At 40.4% G+C, this 23,414-nt stretch overlaps 1 protein-coding gene across 2 annotated transcripts; it reads left to right on the top strand.

The window, feature by feature from the left end:
* Positions 1 to 9,663: 9,663 nt before the first annotated feature.
* Positions 9,664 to 22,537, top strand: SEH1L (SEH1 like nucleoporin). Of its 2 annotated transcripts, none has more exons than XM_055704984.1 (9): positions 9,664 to 9,859; positions 11,718 to 11,768; positions 12,809 to 12,955; positions 14,324 to 14,535; positions 15,634 to 15,732; positions 16,775 to 16,915; positions 17,216 to 17,373; positions 18,041 to 18,191; positions 21,766 to 22,537. In XM_055704984.1, exons 1-9 carry the CDS (start codon positions 9,749 to 9,751, stop codon positions 21,953 to 21,955), a joined length of 1,260 nt encoding a protein of 419 aa, XP_055560959.1. In that variant the 5' UTR covers positions 9,664 to 9,748; the 3' UTR covers positions 21,956 to 22,537. The 2 variants fall into 2 exon arrangements, with proteins under 2 accessions (XP_055560959.1, XP_055560960.1); XM_055704985.1 differs by having other exon boundaries at positions 9,665 to 9,859; positions 20,096 to 22,537.
* Positions 22,538 to 23,414: the final 877 nt, after the last annotated feature.

Below are 23,414 nucleotides of genomic sequence, written 5' to 3' on the forward strand. Positions count from 1 at the left end.
TCACAGAATCATAGAATCATTTAGGTTGACAAAGACCTTTAAGACTGTCAAGTCCAACCATTAACTCAGGACTGCCAAGTCCACCACTAAACCACGTCCCTAAGTGCTGCATCTACACATTTCTTAAATGCTTCCAGGGATAGTGACTCCACCACCTCCCTGGGCAGCCTGTTCCAATGCTTGGCCACTCTTTCAGTGAAGAAAGTTTTCTTAATATCAGATCTAAACCTCCCCTGGTGCAACTTGAGGCCTTTCCCCCTTGTCCTGTCACTTGTTATCTGGGAGAAGAGACCTACTTTGCTGCCCTTCTCTGGACACACTCCCGCACCTCAACATCCCTCTTGAAGGGAGGGGCCCAAAACTGAACCCAGCATTCGAGGTGCAGCCTCACCAGTGCTGAGTACAGGGGGACAATCACAGCAGGACAAACCCTGGTCCTGCTGGCCACACTGTTTCTGATACAAGCGAGGATGCTGTGACACGTGCGTACACTGCTGGCTCACATTCAGCCAGCTGCCAACCAGCACCCCCAGGTCCTTTTCCACCAAGCAGCTTTCCAGCCACTCTGCCCCAAGCCATTGTGTGGGGTTGTTATGACCCAAGTTCTTTGTGCACCTCCACCTTCCACAACCCCGTCTTCTTTTTATACAGACTCTGAATAGTACTGCTGCAAAATTCAACTTTTCCTGTAGATGGAGAAGCTTTGAGTCACCGTCAGTAACCAACCACTTAAATAAGATCTTTCAATCTATTAAGCAGATCACATCAAATTGTACACTCACTTCAAAAACGTGAGAAAGAAAAACTCCATTTAAAGGAAAAAATAATTTAAAGATACACCTACAGTAAATGAAATGAAGTCACATTTGGGGTGGGTGGCATCGTGTGTCTGGCATCAAATCGTACCCTGTGAGAAACCACCCTGTGTAACATGGTCCAGCCCTGCTTTCCCTGCCCCACTGCAGCTGCGCCCCTGCCTCCACCTCCTCGGAGCAGGAGGGTTGCCATCTGCAGCCTCTCCATCCCACAGGCCAGAGGCTGAGGAGGAAAGGCTGTAAGATTTGCTCCTTCCCTCAGCGGCACCTCTCTTCCCCCTTGTGAGTAGACTGCTGAAGGAAATGGGAGTTGTCTCATGTGTGGGGTTCCTGAAGGAGTGGACTCTAGAAGGCAGAAGGGTGATCACTGGAGACAGAAGTGCATGTTGCAGGGTCCTCCATCAGGAGGGGGACAGATGAGACAGTTCAGTGCTGTGCGGCAGCTTTTGACATGCAAAGGGGCAGGCTCCAGGCCATAGGAAGGGCAGGTCATCTGGGGAGAGTAAAAATTGGTGGGGTGAGGTCCTGCTTCAAACACAGTTCACCAAATCCTGTCTGAGCCCACTGTCCAAATGACTAAATATTACTGTGGTATCTGGTGGTGCTGTGAAACCTTTTTTTAAGGTGGTGAAAGCTACGTGTTACCACCCGCAAGTAAAGGCGTTAAAGGCTTCCTTAGCTTATAAACAAGCATGAACAGCCATTCTGTAAGGAACATCTTTAATATTGCATTCAGTAGTCTGCAGAAATGGTTTAACTGTCAACATTGTAATCGATTTATACGTCTTTTTCCACTTCTGCTGTTTCTTTCCATACACACCAAAACAGACAGAGGAAAGCCACTGCTGCCGAGTTTAGACTTTTTGTCTGTTTTTACTGTGAAAACTCTCAGGGACAGCTATTTTCCATTTTTACTCCTACAAGCTCTGTTTCTATTTCCCAACTTTAGGTCACTAGTTTAAAGATAGCTCTGATGTAGTTACACAATCTGAGACCAAGCTTCATATTCATCTGTTAGGAAGCTGTTAGTATTCCCTTCCTAGCTGTCAGTTATGTTGCTTGTCAGTCATGTTGCTTGTCAGTCTGTCATTCAGATTTTCTCTGATATTTCTTTGCACGTTCATGTGACTGAGAATAGTTTTCCATCCATAAGCCACTTACTTGCATAACATCACTCCAGTTCCCCTTTAACTCATCTTTTACGTGCTGCCAAAGCTATACTTGATTATGACGGGCTGTTTTGCTCGAATGGCATTTCTTGGATTAATCAATTACTATTTTGCTTACTTCATCTTCCTATAGTCTTTTTTTTACATTATGTGGTAAAATGTAGTTCTATGGAGTTGGAGCATATCTTTTTCTTGCCTCTTTCTAATAGCCCTTTTATAGGTAAACTAAGTTTTAATTTCAGTTTGGGGCATTCTATTAATTTCCTAGCAAAACAAATATTAACATGTTGTAAGTGGAACACTAACTGCAGCAGCAACGAAGCAGGGTGACACGTAAAGAAAAGGTCACTCCTCTGTTTTCTTAATTGCCTGTAGGAGTTTTACTCTCAGTTTACTCATGTAAAGACTTGGGGACTTTATTTACCCTCCTTTATGCCCATGAAACCTAATTTTGCTACTAATTTCTTTCCATGGTCTGCCACTCATGCCTGGTAAGTGGTCCTTTTAATTTGACTTACCCGTCATAGCAATAATTGCTGGTATTCTTTTTCCTAGACAAGAATTCATCCTGTGTCTGAAACATCCACCGTTAGATTTCTAGTTCGTACGACACAGTATGTTACACCTACAAGACCACTTGCTGGCAGCATGCCTAACATTTTCAAACTTTCTAATCGTTAAGCTTCAAGATTCTCAAAGTTAAGCAGCCTACTTAATGACTAGATTTACTAGATTTTTTTTTCTGAATCTAATTGTTTGATAATACCACTCTGTATTTCTAATCCAGGAATCTCAAAAGAAGAGATATTATTTTACTGCCTATCCAATATTATACATTGTTTTGAATCCAGTTTTTAAGTTAAGGAAAACATCGTAGAGAGAAGTGTGCAACTTTCACAGTGTCAGGCAGGTCTCCCCTGTCAACAATAATATTTTTCAATAGTTACCAGGAATGGAACCTGGAAATGTTCTGTAAACTGCTTTAGCATGATAATCCATGATTGTCCGTTACAGATCAGCTTCTAGTACAGACAGGACTGAAGCATACGATAGAGGTAGCCATATGAACCAGGCTTCCTCACCCTCTGTCCTATGCCAATATAAACAACCTTAATGCATACAGTTCTTGATTTACTCTCCTTTGGGCCGGCCTTTGTATCTTCTAAAATCTCCCCCTACAGGCAAGAGCATCTTTTACTTGAAGAAGGTCAAAAGGGAAAAAGGAAAGTACCGACTGTATTTTCTTTAAATCCAAGGCAATATCAGCTATAGCCACTTTGAATGAGGGTTTCTCCACCAATGCTAATACAGTTACGCTGAACTTCCAGCAGAAGTAAATTAAGTTATGTGTATTTATCCAGTCAATTTGAGAACAAAATTGCCCTACTATGTCAAAAGTGAAAAACTAACCTTATTATAGATACTTCTCTTTCTTCTCCTATGCTGTGTTCAATTATGTTCAATTTAATTTAATCTAGAGATAATACTGAGCCCAAATGTTAAAAAAAATGTATCAAGATTGCCATAATTCAGTATGGTCTTCCTCTGCACATGATCCAGAAAATAGTAAGGTTAAAATACAACTGTCTTTTCCACCTCATGCACACCATCACCACGAACTGAATGTCTTTACTGTTCAGCTCCAAGAGTAAGAGGAAAACACTGAGGTTAGCTAATCATTGAATTCTAATTCATGGCTCAGTAACTGGAAGCTGCACATTTCCTGGGGTTTCCAGTGAGTTCAAGCATGCTTCCCGTTATCTTCCTACACAGCACAGTGTTCTGGTTACCATCAGTAATGAATGATGCTGATGCCCTCCTGACCGTGGCCATGGTGGCTTGGATCATCCTATCATGCTCCAACTTCACTACCCTCTGGATACTGTGGAGTGCAGCAGGGAGCTGCAGCACTTTGCAGCACTCGGTGACTTGCTTCCTAGATTTGTTAGCACCGTTCAAAGGGGAATGTCTTGCTAGGCAGTAATCTTGAATTCATTCTTAATTTCATCTAAATTAAGATAAAAAGAAATTAAAATATTTATTCCTAAGATTAGAAATAGGCAACAGAATAAGAAGGGTTTGTTAGACCTAAGTGAGGAAGTAAAACATTTAAACTGCACAGCTATTCACATTATTTCTATCTGATTTACCATACTACCCTAGATGTCAAGTCTTCTGTGGTTCCAGACACCTTACGCTCATGTTAGAGCATTGGAAAATCGCTTTTTTGATGTTAGCTTTTATAGCAAATTTCTTTTATAGCATTTGAAATCTTCCTGAAGAGATCCAGAGAGATTTGATCTTATTCAACTGATCTTATTTTACTTTTAATCCAGGATATAGTCTGGCCATTTAAAAGAATTTAAATTAGCATTATTTCATTTCCCAGAAGATGCAGATGCCTCTTAGTTAGACCGGATGCCACCCACTCCACTTGATTGTCTATTTAATGACTGCTTGCCTTAACAAAGGGTGTATCTTGTGCCCTCATCCCTTCACTAATTTTGATGTTTCACTATGAAGCATTTCCTCTATTGAACCTTAGTTCTGTGTCAGTCTTTCCACTAACAAAAACCAGCTGATACAAATGTCTGTGTGAGGTAAATGTATTTATCTCATTCCTGGGTATTGACTGAAATCAGACACAATGGTAAATTAACATTCTGCGATGACAGTTCCCCATGTTTCCTGGATTTTTTTTAAGTAAGTGAGGATTATTGACCCAGTTTCTAAATAAATCTAAACTGAATTACCTGCATTGAATCTAGAGACTGAGGACAGGGGTAGATTATATTTAAATGATGAAAAAAATTGTGTATGTGTATATGTATTAAAAAAAAAAAAAGGTTTTTTTTGCTTAGTGACCAAACTAGAATGTAAGAAAAAAAGCTTAGTCTTGATTTGAAGTGTATGGGTTTTGTTGTCTTGTCAAAGGCAATAAACATTTTAGGTCAAACAAAAATGAGCATTTGTGACATTTAAATATTTATATATTATTCAAATGAAACAGACTGATGCCAATTATTTGTGAATCCGACAATTCTGCCCAGCTCCAACTATACTGGTATTACTGGCTGAAGAAGTATTTAAGAAATAAATAAAATTTAAGCAGGTGAAAAATATGAATTCACTAGTTGTAATATACTTAGAGTGTTGATGTCACTGAAGCTGGGAATAAGAAAACTCCGTAACACCAACGTATCACTGAGAAGCAGGCATTCCTTTATTGCAGTGCTGGATGCATGGGGGATTGTTCCACCTAACATGCATGCTGTACGTTACATCTAGGCAAGATTATAGAGACCATACACATGTTTATGCATTACATTTCTTGGAAAAATCATACATACTCATTCAATAAGCAGTGTTATGTTAATTAAGTATTGCGCATGCTCCTTACATGTACTAGAGTCTCTAGGGAGTCTCAAAGAATAGTCGACCCTATAGTTACAGCTGACCGAGCACCAAACCTGTTTGCTTCCCTTATATGGCCTGTCCATGTTTGTTTCATAAGTTTCCTATACAAGTCTCCTCAGTGACCCTCATTTTTAGACGACTCTTTTCCTCTTGGCATGAAATTACGCAACTAAGGGTGGTTAGCACTTTTTCCATAGTGATTGTTCTGAAACAAACAATAATACTTGGTAACATTGACAAAATCATTACATTACTAAAAATTGCAAAAGAGCAGGTTTTTAACAGCTGAATCACTGACTCAAAAAAAAAAAAGAAATTTTAAAATAAATATAATCAAGGGTTTACAGTAAAAGACATTTCCCAAAAATAGCTAACAAAATCAAGCATCAGAGGAACTGCCATGAACTAAAAAAAAATTAAAACAGCTTTTAATGTTTTTATTAGGTACTGTCTCTCCAGCTATTTGAATTAAGCAGCAAATGAAATTTCAAAGTACAAATATCTCTAATCATGCTGAAAGAAGATTAAAAAAATAAAATCTTACTCCTTATCAGTCCAAATAAATGCATGAATATTTATGTTGAGGTTTTTTGTTTGTTTTATTCTTACCTATGAGTGTTTTCCTTCTAGCAAGAAAAAAATAATACCTCTCCAATTACAGTGCTGGAACTATCAGGAACAATCAAGTTTGCTTGCTTCTCATATTGCGTTACTTAAATTTTATCCATTATTTAGAAAATAGTGAAATTTCGACCTCCAAAGTGATTGCGTGTGATTGCAGCATGTGTGGGTGTGGGTGTACACATACGTGTATGACCATGGCCCTACAGTCCAAAGTGAGGTTCCCTCTAGGAGAGGAATTGTGCAATACCATCTTCCAAAACAAGAAAATGTTTCCTCCTTCCTCTCATTAGCTCCTCATTTTTTAAAATGCTTTACAAATTTTCTGTATTATTTACAATCTCCGAACCAAATTCTCCACTGATATAAATAGGTAAAACTTAGATGTCTTAACGATCTTGACAACTATTTGCAAATTCTTCTCTTCAACTCAAATCCCATGTTCTTCATTAACATTTAGCTATAGTATTTTTAAAAAATTACCATTTTTAACCTACCAACTTATATAAGAATGTAAAACCAGCTGGTATTTTTTCTTTTAAATCCTTCCACATTTTCCATTCTCTGTAATTGAAAACATTTTTGTCATACTCCCTGTACTTGGGTAACAAAATATTTTTCAACATGTTAGCTTCTCCTTACCCAGTATCATTAAAATAACAAAATCCTAGCATCTTAAAGCCATAGTGTCCCTTCAAGTCTAAGTTTGTTGTCATTTATCCCAACCTATTATCATTAATCTACTGTCATTCCTTATTACATTTGAGTACAGCACACCTAGTCTTCAGATGAGGTCTACTAATGAAACACATGCATTAGTTTGTTAAATGCTTGCATATTAAGTATGCTTGCAAATTATGCAGAACACAGTGAAGTGATCTCTGTGGCGTATAACAGCAGCTCCATCAGTTGCTATGGAATGTAGTTTACAGTTTGAAAAAATAAACGCATTAAACGTCAAACCCAAACTGCCAGGCTTACTCCACAAGCAGTTAATGGTTTCTTTATAATTCTGTTAAGTATTTGGACATTCCATAACAAAACCTCTTCACCAAGCGGACAGAATTTGACTCCCTATTGCCATGACCAAACATGATAATTTTAAATGAGGTGAGAATCAAAAGTCCTTTTTCAAATGGTAAAAGTAATCTCCTGATAAAGCTGGAGATACAAAAAATGTTCTAGAAAAGGTCTGAATTGGACATGAATCAAGAGAATTTGATATGTCTGATTTCAGGAAACTTTAGATTTTATTCTCTTCCTTAATCACTTAATATATGATCTGGAAACTGCATCGTAGCTATAGGGCAGTGAAGGTGTCCTAATGACTTGAGTAGTTTTGAAACTGAAATAAAGCACAGTTAAATACAAGCGTGTTTGCTGTCACTTATTACCAGCATCATAATTTCATTATTTGTCTCTTAAATCTACTAATTGCATTATTACTATTTGGATTGTAGCAAATTAATTATTATTTTTCCTTTGTCAGTATTTATCAGCCATTGTAATTAGCTTCAGAATAGCTAGTAAATACCATGGCTTACAGATGAAACATGCCTTAAAAACAAGACAATGGACAAAACTTGTGCTCAATGACATGATGAATGAACGGTATTTAAAAAATATTAGCACCGAGAGCTGCGTGATCTGGTGTGCAAGCTGATACCGCAGGATACAAACTAGAAGAAAGGGCTTCTGCTACTGAGGGACTCCCTGGAAGTTGGTATTTCAGTGGCGAGAGTATTGAGCCCTCAAGAGCTCGGCTGCTTTGGTTAATTTGTTCGGTGCAGCCTTGTGACTACACACTAGTCGTTAGTGGTCTACAGTTCCCACCCAGACCTCAGTCACTTGTGATGTGTTTTCTACCTCGTGCAAGTCTCTGTTCTGCTTCATCTGCTTCACCGTCTGTGATGCTAGCCAGTACCTACCATGCCTCACTCGGCGTTTCCAGCTGGACTGTGCATTCCTTCACTGTCTGCGTTGTATATCACTTGCTTCACCCTCCCTACAAACCTTCCAAATTTAACCCCTACACATCTGTCCTCGAGGAGCAGGTCTCAATCTTTTGCACCACAGTATTCTTGACAGAATTGTTTACTTCGAAGAAGAAAAAAATGTAGAAATCTATAATGGAAACCAAGAAAATTTTAAAAACAGAGGATGTTAATTAATCCTTGCAAATAGTTAACAAGACATGGCCTTGGGAGAAGGAGTAGACATCATAAATAGGTCAAGCTAAGCTCAAGGAGAACCAAATAGTTAATGAGACCAAACAGAAAATTACTTCAACTATGTGTGAGCTACCCTGATTAGCATACTAAAAGATCCACCCTCGAGCAAAGAGAGCCCCCCGCTAAGCCCCTCTGCAAGGAACGTGAGCGGTGGAAAAAAAAAAGAACCCACAACCCCAAACCACTGTACCTTTAAATGGAGCGAGGCTCGTCAGAGCCAATGATAATTGTGAATAAATGTAATTGTAAACAATTGTTCAAAGCGTATAAAATGCTTCACGATGCGTTAAGGGATGTGCTGGCGTTGTGGATTACCGCTGAGCGCCCATCTCCGTGCAGACAGGCAAGAGACGAACGTCCCTGTGTGGATCGGCTCTTCCACACGCGGGGACTTCACCCAGATCTGGGGTGACTTCACCCAGATCTGGGGTGACAGCTTCAGGGCTCATCTGACGGTACTCGTTAGTACGGTCAATCGTAAACTGTAAGTCAATGATGTAAGTACTACGCTGCCGTGTTGGCAGTTTCCTCTGCCCGCTTATTGATTTGCATCATTACAGCGAGCTCCAACGCTGCAGGTAAGGTGAGGTAACTGCGCCCAGCCCCCACGGCGCCTGCTCGGCGCGGGAGATGGCGACGGCCCCGGCGGCAAGAGACGGGAAGGCGGAAACGGCAGCAGCGCCCCTCAGGCCCAAAGCGCTCCGGAGGACAGGGGCGAAGGGGGGACAGCGGTAACACAAGGCAACCGCGATCACCCGGGTGGGCTACGTGGCTGCGGAGAGTGCCTGCGGGCCGGGCCAGCCGCAGCGCCGCGCGGAGGCGGCAGCGGGGCCGTGAGGCGGCGGCGCACTGCAGCGCGCGCGGGCCCGCCCAGCCCGGCCCCCGCGGCAGCGCGAGCCTGTCGCTTGCCGCCCCCTGCTGGCGCGTAGCGGCCCCGCCAGCCGCCCGGCGCCCACACCGCGGCAACCGGGCGTTTCGCGTACGCCTTTACAGGGGCAGGTAGCAAAAAACCCTTCGCAGGGCCCAGCCGTAACGAAGGCGGCAGAAAGGTGTCACCTCAGAGGCGACGCAGGCCGGGAGAAGCCGCCCGGCCAGGGCACCCCGGCTCTCGGAGCTGCCGGGGCCTCTGTGCCTCCCCACGGCAGCCCGCGCCCCGCCGTTACCTGCGGAGGAATTAACGCCCCGACGCACGCGAGCGAGCGCTCACGCGGCGCTGGGCCGCTTTGCTGCCTGGCGCGCCAGACTCGCCGTTTGAAGCCGCGCCGGCCGGCTCGACAGCCCGCCCCGACGCTGCCCCTGGGGCGGAGCGGCCGGCGGGGGAGGCTCCCGGCGGCGGCGGGCAGAAGGGCGCACGCGCAAAGCGGCGAGGGCGCGCGGCGGGCTCTGGCGGCTGCGCGCGAGCCGGCGGTGGCCGTTGCCCCGCCCCGCCGCGTGAGGAGGGCGCGTGCCTGGGCCGCGCGGGCGGGCGGGAGCGTGGCGGCCGGGGCGCGGCGCGATGTTCGTGGCCCGCAGCATCGCGGCGGACCACCGCGACCTCATCCACGATGTCTCCTTCGACTTCCACGGGCGGCGCATGGCGACCTGCTCCAGCGACCAGAGCGTCAAAGTGAGCGGGAGCCGCCGGGCCTTGCGCGGGGGGGGTGCGGGGGGTGCGCGGCGCCTGCCTGCGCGGCTCCCGCGGTGCGCGGCCTACCGGGCGGCGGGGCCGGGCTGGGCCGGGCCGGGGCGCAGCCTTCCCCCGCGCAGCGGGCCCGCGCCTCCCGGCGGGAGGGGCCCGTACCGCTCCGCCCCGCCGTGCCCGGGGAGCGAAGGGCCGCGCTCGGCGCCCGCGACCCGCCGCCGTGGGCACGTTCCGCCCGAGGTCCCGGCTGCGGTGCGGGCGGCGGGGCCGGCGGGGCCGGCGGGGCCGGCGGGGCCGGGGAGCGTTCGCACGGGGCGCGCTTTGTGTGTGTACGCGCACGGCTGCAGGGACGCGGCTGCTCCCCCGACCCCGTGCGGAGCTGGAAAACATCCTTCAGCTGCTGCGGCTGCAGCGGTGCGGCTTGTCTTGTGATTCAGCTGAAAATGCGTATTTATTGACGGGCCCAGAGGGAAGAAGCTACTTTTTCATAACGAAGTACCAGTAAGCAAAAGGCTGAAAAGTTCTGCGTGTGCTCTGGCAGGCTAGGGAAACTGTAGAATACTAGAAACCTTTATTTTACATCCCTTTACGGGAAATTAAGTAATAGTAAATGAAAAGTTAACTGCTTTTATCGTTTTCTCTGCAGAGTGGGAAGTTAAGACAAAAATTCAGGAGTTGCAGAGTTAAGATCTAAGGGATGTAATTTGCAGAGAGCAGTCTTATCTTTTGTGAGGTCTTTTCTGTAGAAAGTTATGTCAAATGTATATCAGGTGTAAAACTAAACAAGCAACCCTTCTTCCTGAGGTTATATTTAAAAGTGACAACAAAAAGTAAGTCAAAATGATGTCACTCTTTGGTCTGAACTGATCACTTAAAACTTGCAGCCTCAAATGAATGTTCTTAAGCAAGTTGCCAAGAGGTAGGTAGAAATCAAAATCGATGTTCTTTAGCGAAATAACCTTACTTTTGCATGGTTAAAATACACTTTGTGAGACTGCCTTGTTAAGTTTCACTCTAAACAGAGTTTTGCAACACTTGTAAAGCAGTGCTATTTTGTGGCGTAGGTCCTGTTCTCACTAGGTGGGCCCTGCAGAATAGCAGGCCAGGAGAATTTACAGAGTTGGGCCGTGATGGTCTCAGCAAGGGTTGTGTTAGAGATCCAGGATGGCGCAATGAGGTGACTTTCAGTAAAGTTATACAGCGAGTGAATTACAAATGGGAGTGGATGCCAGACTTTTAAAGGTATCTTTCATGTGGTTACATTCATGAGTGACTTCACAATTTTTCAGAAAAGAAGTCAAAAAGGTGATAAAAATATATGGGAAATTAAGAAAAAGGAAGGTTAAGTGACTTACGTGTGGTTATAAATCAAGGCAGAAATATCAGTAACAGGAACAAGATCTGTTCCCCCAGTAGTGTCACTTTTTGTTATCCTGCTCTGTCTCTGGGATAATTGCCAGGAGCCATATCAGGGGTTTGTGACCAGATGTGAGCACGTGTGGTGGTGAGGACTGTGGGAGCTCTAGAGTGAAACTGGCCAGTGCTGCTCATGGAACAGAGGGAAGTGTTGAGATCTGTAAAAAATTGTCATCTGTGAATAATGTATTGTTTAAAAAATGAAAGCTTTCATACAGTAGTGGATTTTGTAGGTGTATGCCTCTTCTCCCTACCTGTAGTAGGGATGTTTTTGAGTGAAGTGCAGTTGTGTACTGAGCCAGGTAGAGTTTTCCAGATGAAAATGTTTAGTGATATATATATTACTTTTTTAAATGGCTGTGTTTTTTAGCACTACTTGGTAAGCTTTATATACAAATTGTATGATTGTATTTTGATTTTTCAATAGGTCTGGGACAAAAGTGAAAATGGGGATTGGCATTGCACTGCCAGCTGGAAGGTTTGTATTTATAAAAATTACATCGTTATAACCATAATTTCTCCTTCGTTTTTGAAAAAACATGCTTAATTTTTGCTGACTTAGTAGAGCAGAAATACTTTTGATTTGTTGTAGATCCTGTATTTCTTAATGGCAAAATATTTTTTCTCTGCTTTTATAAAACAGCTCTAATACTTCTTACCTAAAGCAGAAGCTAGCGTGCAGCCTTATATTAGCACTTAGGAATGTTGGTAGACTTTGTATCAGTAAACATAGCAGTAACTGGTGTTTAGGGAGTTGGAAAACAGTACCTTAATTTTTAATTGAATATTTAATTTTTGCATATTGTAAGACTTAAAAAGAAAAAAAAAAAAAAGCCAGACCTCTTCCTATTAAATGTTACAACCTCTGACCTCTGTGTGCTTGTTGTTTGGTTTTTTTAACCAAACCTTTCTGAGAACTGTCACGTACTCTGCTTCATCAGGGTAATAAGTGCATTCAGCTTCTGAATTGTTTTTAAACTTACTTTTAATAACACCATGATACAGTAATCCTTGTAAGTGGAAATGCAAGTGAAGCTTTTGAATTTCCCTTCTCTAAAAAGAAAAGCATTAGGTTGACTAGGTATGAAGGGTGAGTTTTATGTAAAAAAGGAGAAGATAAGTAATGCTCTGCATATGCTTTGGAAGAGTATAGACAAGCTAGAAGCGAGCACGGTAATGGATGAAAATTGTAAAATGAAGGTGTACTTTTGTGTCAAGGCAGAATCTTATCTTGGAAGTTACGGTTTAAAGGAGTAATAAGAAATGCCTTGAAATACACTTGTAATAATTACCTTTTAGCTATTAATTAATAGCAACAAAACTTTGCAGTGCTTAAGGAATAAATGCAAGAGCTGCTGTGAAACTTTGAGCTTTATAAAAGAACACGGGTTTCTAAGGATTAGTCTTACTACTTCCTAGAATTTAATTTTGCTTCTGCAGAAAGTAATGAAAATGTATGATCACTTGGACTAATACAGTAAGTGCATTACTCTGTAGTGTTTTGGTGTTATCTTGCAGACACATAGCGGATCTGTGTGGCGTGTGACATGGGCCCATCCTGAATTTGGGCAGGTCCTGGCTTCCTGCTCTTTTGATAGAACAGCAGCTGTATGGGAAGAAATAGTGGGAGAGTCAAATGATAAACTCCGAGGCCAGAGTCACTGGGTGAGACTTCAACATATTAATTACAGTTTATATATGTGCCCATATAAACACATTTTTTTTTTTTACTGTGCCTTACTGATTTGTTTGCTTATCATAATGGGCTGAAGCTGCAAACTGTTGAAATTTCAGAACTAAACAGAAGACTGAACATGCAAATTGTTCGAATTACCAAGTTACTGGACATTACTGGTTTTGCAACATATTTTCTATTTCTGAAACAGAAAAAGCACACTCTTTTTCTTCTGTTAATATGGAGTGTCCCTGATTTGCCTGAAGTATTTGGGGAAAACAGCTAGATGACAACATTCAGGCCCGATTAGTGTCACTGCTGGTGGTGTTTCTTAGTAGGATGTTCCCTGGCAAGCAACTTGCAGACATGAATTTCCATCTGCAGTAGAATCAAAGTTGTACATTTTTTTCTGTGACAGGAGCTCATCTGAAACTGTCTCATGCTGTTCTTTTTTCGTCTTTCAAACGAGATCAAGTTTTGAGGGGAAATTGTTTGGAAGTGGATTTTCTAGGTAGCATTTCATCAAGAGAATTTTAGATTTAAACAGATTTTCTCAGCTATTCTTCATGTGTACTCTTATATAACTCAGTATAATATTCCTGCCTCAAACATTTTGTTTTAGGTGGCTAAAATATCTGCAGTTTTCTACTAAAGTTTTCTAACATTAAAATACATAATTACAAAGATTTAAGTTGTCAGGAGTCTTGGGACCCGGTGGGGTGTGGAAGCTCACTCCTGGGTGCAGTTGTGATACATAGCTTTCAGCTCAAACTCATACTTTCTTGGCCAGGAGAGGATACAACTTGAAAAACAAATGTTTATAACTTTTTTCCTCTTTCACCCTAGCTAATCTTCCTGTCAAATGTCTGCTGTACTCACCCATTCCCTTATCAGAAATAATTGTTTTGATGCTTCAGTTGGAAAATGTTTCATGGTAAACTTCAGCAGCACTGAAATTAAAAAGCAGTGTTGCTAGGCATTGCAGTTAATATTGTCACCGGTATGAATGAAGAGGACAGTTTCAAACTGCCTGTGGCCAGTATTCTTCTATTTTGTGCTTCTGTTATGCGGTTGGGTTTTTTTTTCCTAAAAAGCGTAATCTAAACAACTCTTTTTGGCATCAGAACTTTGATACCACTATGAGTATATTTCTTGATGCTTGAAATTGCATTAGTGCAATGACCTGCCACTTTTCCACTTCATTGGTGTGTAAAGACTTGTTTTTTTAAGTTCTTGATGGAAGAGGTAAGTGATCCTATGAAATGGTGTTGTCAGACTTTCATTAGGTTTCCTTAGGGGATAATTTTTTAATGGAAATTTCTAGCATTTCCTTCAAGAATTTCTGCCTTTCTTTGCAGGTGAAGAGGACCACTCTAGTAGACAGCAGGACATCTGTTACAGATGTGAAGTTTGCTCCCAAGCATATGGGTCTTATGTTAGCAACCTGTTCAGCAGATGGAGTTGTAAGGATTTATGAAGCTCCAGATGTGATGAACCTTAGTCAGTGGTCACTGCAGCATGAAATCTCATGTAAGCTAAGCTGCAGTTGTATTTCTTGGAATCCTTCAAGGTATGTTATTAAAACTGTAGGTTTAAGCAGAAGATCTAAAGAGTTAGTTCTGAAGTTTTGTAGAATAAATTCTAAAACTGCATGTAGAAGATTGAGTGTACTTTAGTCAGATCTTAAAGAAAGCTGCTAACAGTTCTTTTAATAAAGCAAGAGCCAGAGGAGTGTTTCAGAAAGCCCTCTTGTGCTCTGTGAGGTAATAGTCCCAGCTTAATTATTTTTAGCAAGTAATGAGCTAAAGAGCTATGGAGTGCTCTTTATTTATCCCACAAAACTTAACTTGGATTTTCGTAAGAGAAAGTGTTTATAAAGGGACAGTTAGATTCTTAGGTGCTCAGTGTTATACTTAACCTTCTTGAACAGGAAGGAATCAGAGAGGAGTTTGGTTGGGTATTCCTCAGCCAGAACACATACATGTAGAGGTTCTCCTTAGCTTTTCATCTTGTATCCTCCCCCAGCAATAACAGGAAGGGAAAAAACAATCAGAACTCCTTTGGATTCTGTTTGTCCGGAAGCGCTTAGTTGGCTTTCCCTGTAGACGTAGTGGTCTGTGGCCTGCTGATCCAGTTAATCTTCTCTTCGTTGATAGTAGTCTGTCCTGAAGATTGAGAGTACAGGCTTTCACTTTAATGCATGGGATGGGGTTAAAAGTTGATACAAAAACTAGAACTCATCCACGTTTAGCTTTTGTAATCTATCTTCTAAAACCTGAATGAAATCCCACTAAATCAATCATTAAAAGTACTGCAAAGAATGCAGACTGTGCCATGAAACTTGTGGCAAATACTTGACCGCAGATGCATATATAAAATCAATCCTGTTCTCTGGGACCATCATCTTGAATTGCTAAATAATGTTTCCTAATGATTTCATCTTAGTGGGTGTATAAAGTGGGCTTTCAAGTCAACAGAACAGAGATTGTACCGGTAACTGTGCATAGTACTTACTTCTGTTTCCTTGTGATCCCCCTGCCTTGTGATATTTTATTTTTGTTATGTTTTGATTTCTTTAGAGATTACACATCTAAAATTTAAAACAAGATTTGGTGTACTTTCTGTGGAATCACCTGTAAATATAACAGTATTTATTTTCACCTTTTAGCTCTCGAGCACATTCTCCAATGATAGCTGTAGGAAGTGATGACAACAGTCCAAATATACTGGCTAAGGTTCAAATTTATGAATATAATGAAAATACCAGGTATGCTAAATGACAATGTATAACACTTCTGGGATCTGAAAGTAGTTTTTAATTTATGGCCTTTCTTTTTTTTCCTGGTAATAGATGTGGAGGGGGTTAGTAAATAGTAATAATAGATTAATTCTGTCTCTGAGCTATTAGATGGAAAAGGAGAGGGAGACCTCAGAATGGTAACTGTTGTTAATCAGACATGATACTGGTAATTTTGTTCTGTCATGGTGCAGAAATGCCATGTTCCTACCAGCATTTTAACGGGAGGCTTACTCTGCTTCTAATTTATATGCTTAATTTTGCACAGGGAATTAATAGGGCAAAGTTGAAATTTGAATTGTGTTGCACTTGGCACCATTTTGTTCAAGGTGACCTTAAAATCCTTTTAAAAGCACGTTTATAATGACAGAAAGTCCTGTGAATTACCAGCATTCTGTGAAAGTTCAGTTTGTACGGTTAAGAATTCAGAAACCGAAAAGGTCAGGAAGTGTGTGCACAACCACTTTCAACTAAATGATGACAGACAACTTGTGTTTCAGTCAGAATGATTGGTGTGGGAAAGGAGCCAAGGTGTTTTGTGGGTTTATGCCTAGCTTCAGACAACGTTCTCTGTGCATTAACAGTAAAGAAAAGTTGTAACTTACCTGGTAGTAAATAAAAAAATGGGACACATGTTTATGATAACAGTGGAGGAGGCAGATAGTGGTCTGCTTACAAGCACAGAAAATGTAGTAAGTTACTGAGATGCAAATTTCCTTTAGATTTGTGAAAGGGAGAATGTCTGTGTCCCTTTTTCAACTGTAGACAGTAATGTTCTTTGTTGTATGATTTAGCACACTGTGTTGTTAGTAGTTACTGTATCTGATGTATTCCATTTCTGAAGAAATCTGCTTGTAACTGTTACTTAAATTTATGTTAAGAAACTTTTTATTTTTACAAGTCTCATTGTGTATACTAATCCCTTTTCCCCTGTTCTACTATGTCTGGTTTATATAACTTGCATCACTGGTCATTTTGATGGCATTAAAGGTTAATTTCTTATGCTGTACAGGAAGTATGCAAAAGCAGAAGCTCTGATGACTGTCACAGATCCTGTACATGATATTGCATTTGCTCCAAATCTGGGAAGATCTTTCCACATCTTAGCTGTAGCAACTAAAGATGTACGAATTTTCACACTGAAACCTCTAAGGTGAGCTTAAAAGGAAGATTATTTGGTGCGACGTGGTGCATACTATATAGTCTTATTTTAATAGTATCTGCAAAGCAAAAGTAGTAACAAGTATGCAGGACTGTTTTTAGCAGTCTGATTTTTAAGGTGACAAGACTGTGAGCAAGTCTGTTATTTTGTCTGAATATCTCAATACTCCTAATGTAGTAACAATTGTGATCTAAACTTCTTGAAAGATGTAGTCCTCTCTTTTTGTCATCATGTTCAAGCCCAGACCTTTGAGCAGTTGTGTGCAGAAATGTCACTTTTTTTCTTAAACAGGAAAGAATTGACTTCATCAGGAGGATTAACAAAATTTGAAATTCATATCGTGGCACAGTTTGATAATCACAACTCCCAGGTGTGGCGAGTGAGCTGGAATATTACAGGCACAGTGCTTGCCTCCTCTGGTGATGATGGCTGTGTTAGGCTCTGGAAGGGTAAGGTCACCCACCTGAAATACATTAGCTTCTTTGCATGCTGAATACACTTAAGAAATTTTACTCAAAGAAATAACCTTGGAGTAAAAGTTCATTTTAGATTTGTGAATGATAAATATTTTTGTATTTCTATTTACATGTCAGAAAAAAAGGAAATAACTTTCTGTGGTGGAACACTTGCATGATTTAGGCTGCTGTGAATAGTTTTAACTGTACCCTTAAATTCTTTCACCAAACTATGTAAAATTGTCATTATAAAAATTAACATGGCTACTGCATTACTAACTTTGCCTGCTGCCAAAACCAGAAAATCTACATTCAGTCACAGTGTTCAGGGAAAATGGCTTTTTTCTGTGTAAATTTCCGAAATCAACAACCACCACCCAGTGGCACTTTTCCTGGACTGTTCTCGTTTGTTTTACAGTATTGTAATTACTGTAAAAAGGAAAATAATTGCCTGCTGAACAAAACTGAGTTTTAAATTGTGGATAGGCAGAGAATGTCAGACAGCTAAAGGGCCAGATCCTCAGCTGTTTAGAATTTATATATTGGTATTGAAGTTCAAATCTAATTCACACCAGGTGCAGAGCAGTTGAAACATCATAGTTGTATCAAACGCTGAGCTTCAGAAGAGAAACTAACACTTCTTGTATGTCTGTATTTGCAGCTAATTACATGGACAACTGGAAGTGTACTGGTATATTGAAAGGTAATGGGAGTCCAGTGAATGGTAGTTCTCAGCAGGGAATTTTTAATGCCTCTCTAGGTTCAGCCAATACGAGTCTACAGAATTCACTAAATGGATCATCTGCCAGCAGGTAGGTTAATTAGTAGACTTACTTTCAGTAAATAGTCTCTTCTCTGAATCATCTCAATTTTACTTAGCTTTCGTATTTGTTTTATAATTTCTTTATTGAAGTGCACTGTGATTTATTGCATGAATACTTCTACAAGCTCTTCTAGTGTTGCTCTGTGATGGTGTCTGTTATGCCAGCGTTAAGAGAAAAATGAACAAAACCATAAGCCATAACTGAATCATTCCATATAAATAAGCAATGTCATCAACTATTTTCAGTTTGAGACCTTTCACATTATTAAAAGTAACTTTCTGAAATAGTTCAGACAAGGAGAAGCTTGATTGTACTGCTGTATAACTGCCCTTTTGTTTTAGATGCATGTTAAACAGTGAAGCAAAAATACCAGCAACAAATTTCTGTTCTTCACTGGGATAATGTAGCAGAAAGGAAGGAGGAAAAGATACTCCATAATGTATGGTTTCAACAATCATATACTAATGTTAGTTTACTTGCATTTTTGCAGGTGTACTATCAATTGAATAAAAGTTTTGGGTTTTTAAAATCTTCCTCATACGGCATTCTTATTGCAGATTAACTTGTTCTCTTTGTTATGTTTTTATTCTGTAGTAATTGCTGTTCAGTAGGTAAATTTCATTGCCTCTTCTGAAAACCATTTTGATCTGTGCACACTGAAGTCCTGATATCTGAGCCCTGCATTTGTATGGTGGAGTGTGTACAATCAGCTTCACAGGATGTGTCCTATGTAAGGACTGGATGTGGCCAGATTCCATAGCAGCAGCTTCCAAGTTTTGTGGCCACCTTTTATATTTTTCAAATGCCTTGGGTTAGCCTCCATTCTCATCCATACAGAGCTACTAAGATGGCTTTTTTTGAGTTTAAAATGCTTATCGTAAAGTACTATGACAGTTTGCTTTTGGAGAGTAGCCTTCAGCCCCTGCCCTTCAGCAGTCAATCCCGAATGGCAGTTCTGGCTTCCAGATCCCTAGCTGTGTTGAACAGAGAAGGACTTTAACATTTTCATCACAAGATAAATGGGAGAGCGAGAAATGGTAGTGGCCCAAGCCTGATATTGGTCATCTGGTTCCAGGTGCTACTTCCAGTGTAGCAGAAAAATGCTGAGATGCAGTCCTGTCTTGGAAGTATGATGTCCAAAGCTATGTAACTATTTGCTTGGGCTCCATAGGGAGATACAGGATACTTTATACTTCTCTAGCACAGGGTGTGGTTGCACAGTCTCCTTGTCTAAGACTGCTGCTGCCAGAAGGACTCCCTGAAGTCGGTAGTAAGCTGTTGTAAAACTGAAACTTTTAGCATTATTTTAGGCTCCTTCCATTGCACTGTATTTCGAAAGTGGGTTTTTTTTCTGTTTTATTGTTTGCTTGTTTGTTTTCATAAATTATTCTTGGCTCCAATTTGGAATTAACATTTTGTTACAGAATTAAGTCTGTGGAATTTCAGAATACATGGTGTCTTGTCCTAGGATTGAGCCTTACTATACAAAAAGATGCACTTAACTATACTTTCTTTTGTAATTACATTGGCTTGAATTGCATAAGCACAGTTGCTAACTTTTGTCTTAGTGTATTAATGCTTATAATAAAGACTCATGTACTGACACTTGACTAAATTGGTATGCCACACAGCGTTTATTTGGTCTGTGACTGTGGATGCTATGTTTCAGTGTCTATACATTTAAACACTTAGAACAGCTGAAGTATAGGCAGATCCGGAAAACTTAAAGCACAGTTACCAGACTGGATTTGTAATCAAAATAGCTTCCAAACTGATGATGTAGAGTGCTGGAAAAAAAGTCAGTAGGGCTGTATTGTTATGTTGATGTAATTGTGTGTCTAGATCTATGATACAATTTCCATTCTCCATTTGTATTATGTCCTTTTTAACAGAAAGCAGAGCTGATACCAAGCTAACTGGAGTAACTTTGGTGTTTTGCTGCTTGTTGCATGCACACAGGAATGGAAAACGAACTCCTTTTTCCCCTCCCCAACGCCGTTTGACCTCTCCCAAGACACCAGCAGCCTGCTAACTACTAAATGCTATTCAAAAAGCCTTTTTAAAACACGTTGTGTACGTTTTTTGTACTAGCCTGCACAGTTTGATACTGTTGGAACTCCTGATAGAAAAATACTTGGAGAGGCTTCTTGTTCGGGGAAAAAAAACCACAGCCAACCAACCCAAACCCTAAAACTTCCATCAAAACACTTTTTTTTGAAAGCTTGTCAAATTAAAAGACTAGTTCATGACTAAAAGTGAGATTATTTTTTTTTTGTCCTTAATTGGGATGGGAGGAGGGAAGTGACAGTTAAGAGAAATTTCATTAAAATTGTTTTGATAAATGATCTGTTTCGCATTTCATAATGTTCATTGTTTAAGATTCCTAAACATCACAAGTTTGTAACTGCTTTGTAATATATGCAGCTGTTAGTTTTAAAGGAATAAGAAAACTGTGTTTTGACAATTGTACAGATGGTAGCTTTTGATAGTTTGGTATTGCTTCATTTATACCTTAGTATGACTTCAAATAAATGTTTTGTAAGTACTGTCATACTTTCTTCATCCTAAGAGAAGTACTTTTTCTGATATGTATTTGTACATTCCTATGGTAATAATTCCATGGAGTAACTAAAATTCTCTAAGCATAGTATCCTAAAAAATGCAAACACTTGAGCCATACAAAGATAGAAACCAAAATGCAGCTTGTTGTGAATTGTCCCATAATGTCATTAATTGTATAGCTGTTCATTTATGTAAGACCACAGAACTGTAAACAGGACAGAAAATATCTGTAGGTATCTAATATAGTTATACTAAAAGGCACAAGTATTACGGGTAAGTTCTAATAAAAACGGCAGAAAAATGACATGAAATGGCATAATTCTGAGTCTTGCATTCACCAGGAATCTTAAATTTACTCTGAGGATTTTGCAGAAAAATGTAAATACATACAAAGACTGTATTTCACTGAAAGTAGTTATTCTCTGTAAATGTATATTATTAATTTTAAAGCATTGTAAAAACAATGATGTTTTTACATCTATTTTGGAAGCGCTGTGAAGTTAATCTGAATTAGATGCATATGCAGAAAATGTACTTAAATAATATTTAATGTATATTTTGTGTCACAAATGAAGCGTTACTAAAAGCTCTGTTAACAAATTGCAGGAATTTTGGGAGAATTAAAGCCTGTTAATAGCTGTGCTACAACATCCTTTTGATTTCCAAAGCAATCCGTTCTTTTGTAAAGATGTATACTAGGATTCTTTTTATGGTGTTCTTTTCTATGAATTTCAGTGGAAAAGACTGTATTATTTTCCTTTGAAGAACAGTTTCCAGATTTGTCTTGTTTTGAATTACAAGCCTTGATTTCTGCTATTATGTTCTATTGGTTTTGGCATGGATATACTAAAGCCTTTTTTTTTTTTCCAGCATGTCTTTTCTCCTCTTTGGTTCTCCTTGTATTTACTACCTTTCTCTTTTTCTTGTTTTGTTTTTTGTTTGGTTTTTTTTTGGTTTGTTTTTTTGTTTTGGTGTTTTGTTCCTTTCTTAATTGTTTCAGGTATTTCTTTCCCCCTCTGGATTCCCCACGGGCTGGATCGAGATGGTCCAGTCATGCCCAGCTCCTTCCTCCTCCTCCTCTGATAGAGCACTCTTGCGATGCTGACACTGCCAACCTCCAGTATCCTCACCCTCGCAGACGATGTGTATCTCGGCCTCTTAATCTATTACCTGAGAATGAAGGGGTTTAACATGTTACTTTAAATAAACTCTGAAGGGCCTTATTTTGGTGTTTGTGAATGCTTCCATTTCTGGCTGCCTTTGATATTTCTTCTCTCGTACAGAAGATTTTTAAAAAAATTGGGAACTTCATGCATGTTTTGCAAAACAAACTACAATATTTGGAATATGTTATTTATGTTTGTGTGTCAAAGGAACATTTTATCAGTACCCTTTGAGCTATGGCAACACATACAAACAGTATTAACCACAAACTATGGAGTAGCTGACTTTTAATATGCCTGTCTTTTTTTGTCTTTTTTTTTTCCTTTTTTATTTTTGGAATCAGTTTAGTATGGTCTTGGATTTTTTTTCTTTTTGTATATTGCACTGACAAATGTGAAACATACTCTCAAAATTAAATATGCCTTCAAGAAGTTGCTGAGTAACTAAAGGATTATATTGGATCAACTTGTAAAAGTAACAAAACCATTCCTGTGTATACTGCAGCAAAATAGTTTGGAGTATTTGGTGACTTAAGAATTTTCCATCTTGCTGTATAAATATTTAAATTTTATAATTGTGGTTGATTAATAAACTTATTCTAAAAGGTCTGTATTAGTATGCTTTTTCTTGTAATAGGCTTTTTTTTTTTTTTTAACTGGCTTCTGATCAACGAGCTTTTTTGGTCCAGGTGTCCATTCTCAGCTTTGCTTTTGTGCCATTCTGGATGTGCCATTGCCTGTTACGTTTTTGTGCCACAGGGTGTGCTCAGACTTTTCTCATGGGTGTGTGTGGAAGATCTGCAGAGACTACTAGAGTCTTTAGGTTTCAAAATACCATGTAATTCTTTTTCCTGTGATTGAATAATTTACTTAGGACATTGTGAAGAAATACTACTGACTTGAAAGCCCCCTTTTTTGATGTGTCAGCATGAACATCATTGCTGTGGATCAGCATGCTGGCATTGGCTCAAGCTTTGGCTGGTGTGGGACAGGTGAGAGGCAAAGACTGGACAATGAGTGCGTGGTATTGCTAGGGAGTAGTGTTACTGTGCAGGATGTGATTGCTGAGCTTGTTCAGCTAGATCTTGGGGGGAGGAAGGATAAAGGTGGGCACTGTAGAGAAGAAGTCATGTATTTCAATGTGCCTCAAAGTGGGCTCATGCTACTTAGGGTACAGACCACTGGCATAAAGAGAATGGAAAGGGCAATGTGTGTTCTTCTAAAATGATAGCAAGTTCCTGTGAATTTTACTTGTATTGTGAAAAAACACTAGAGGTAACGGTGTTAAGAGTGCTTGCTGACTGTGTGGAGGTAGGCTGCTGACAGTTTTCACCAGCAAGAACAGAACTGGGGAGTGGGGCTGGAGGTAAAGGTTTAGACCAGGGGTCCTCAAACTACGGCCCGTGGGCTGGATACGGCCCCCCAGCGTCCTCAGTTTGGCCCCCGGTATTTACAGACCCCCCGCCCCACCGGGGGTTGCGGGGGG

Source organism: Falco cherrug, chromosome 3, assembly GCF_023634085.1.
Source record: "Falco cherrug isolate bFalChe1 chromosome 3, bFalChe1.pri, whole genome shotgun sequence".
Taxonomy (NCBI): Eukaryota; Metazoa; Chordata; class Aves; order Falconiformes; family Falconidae; genus Falco; species Falco cherrug.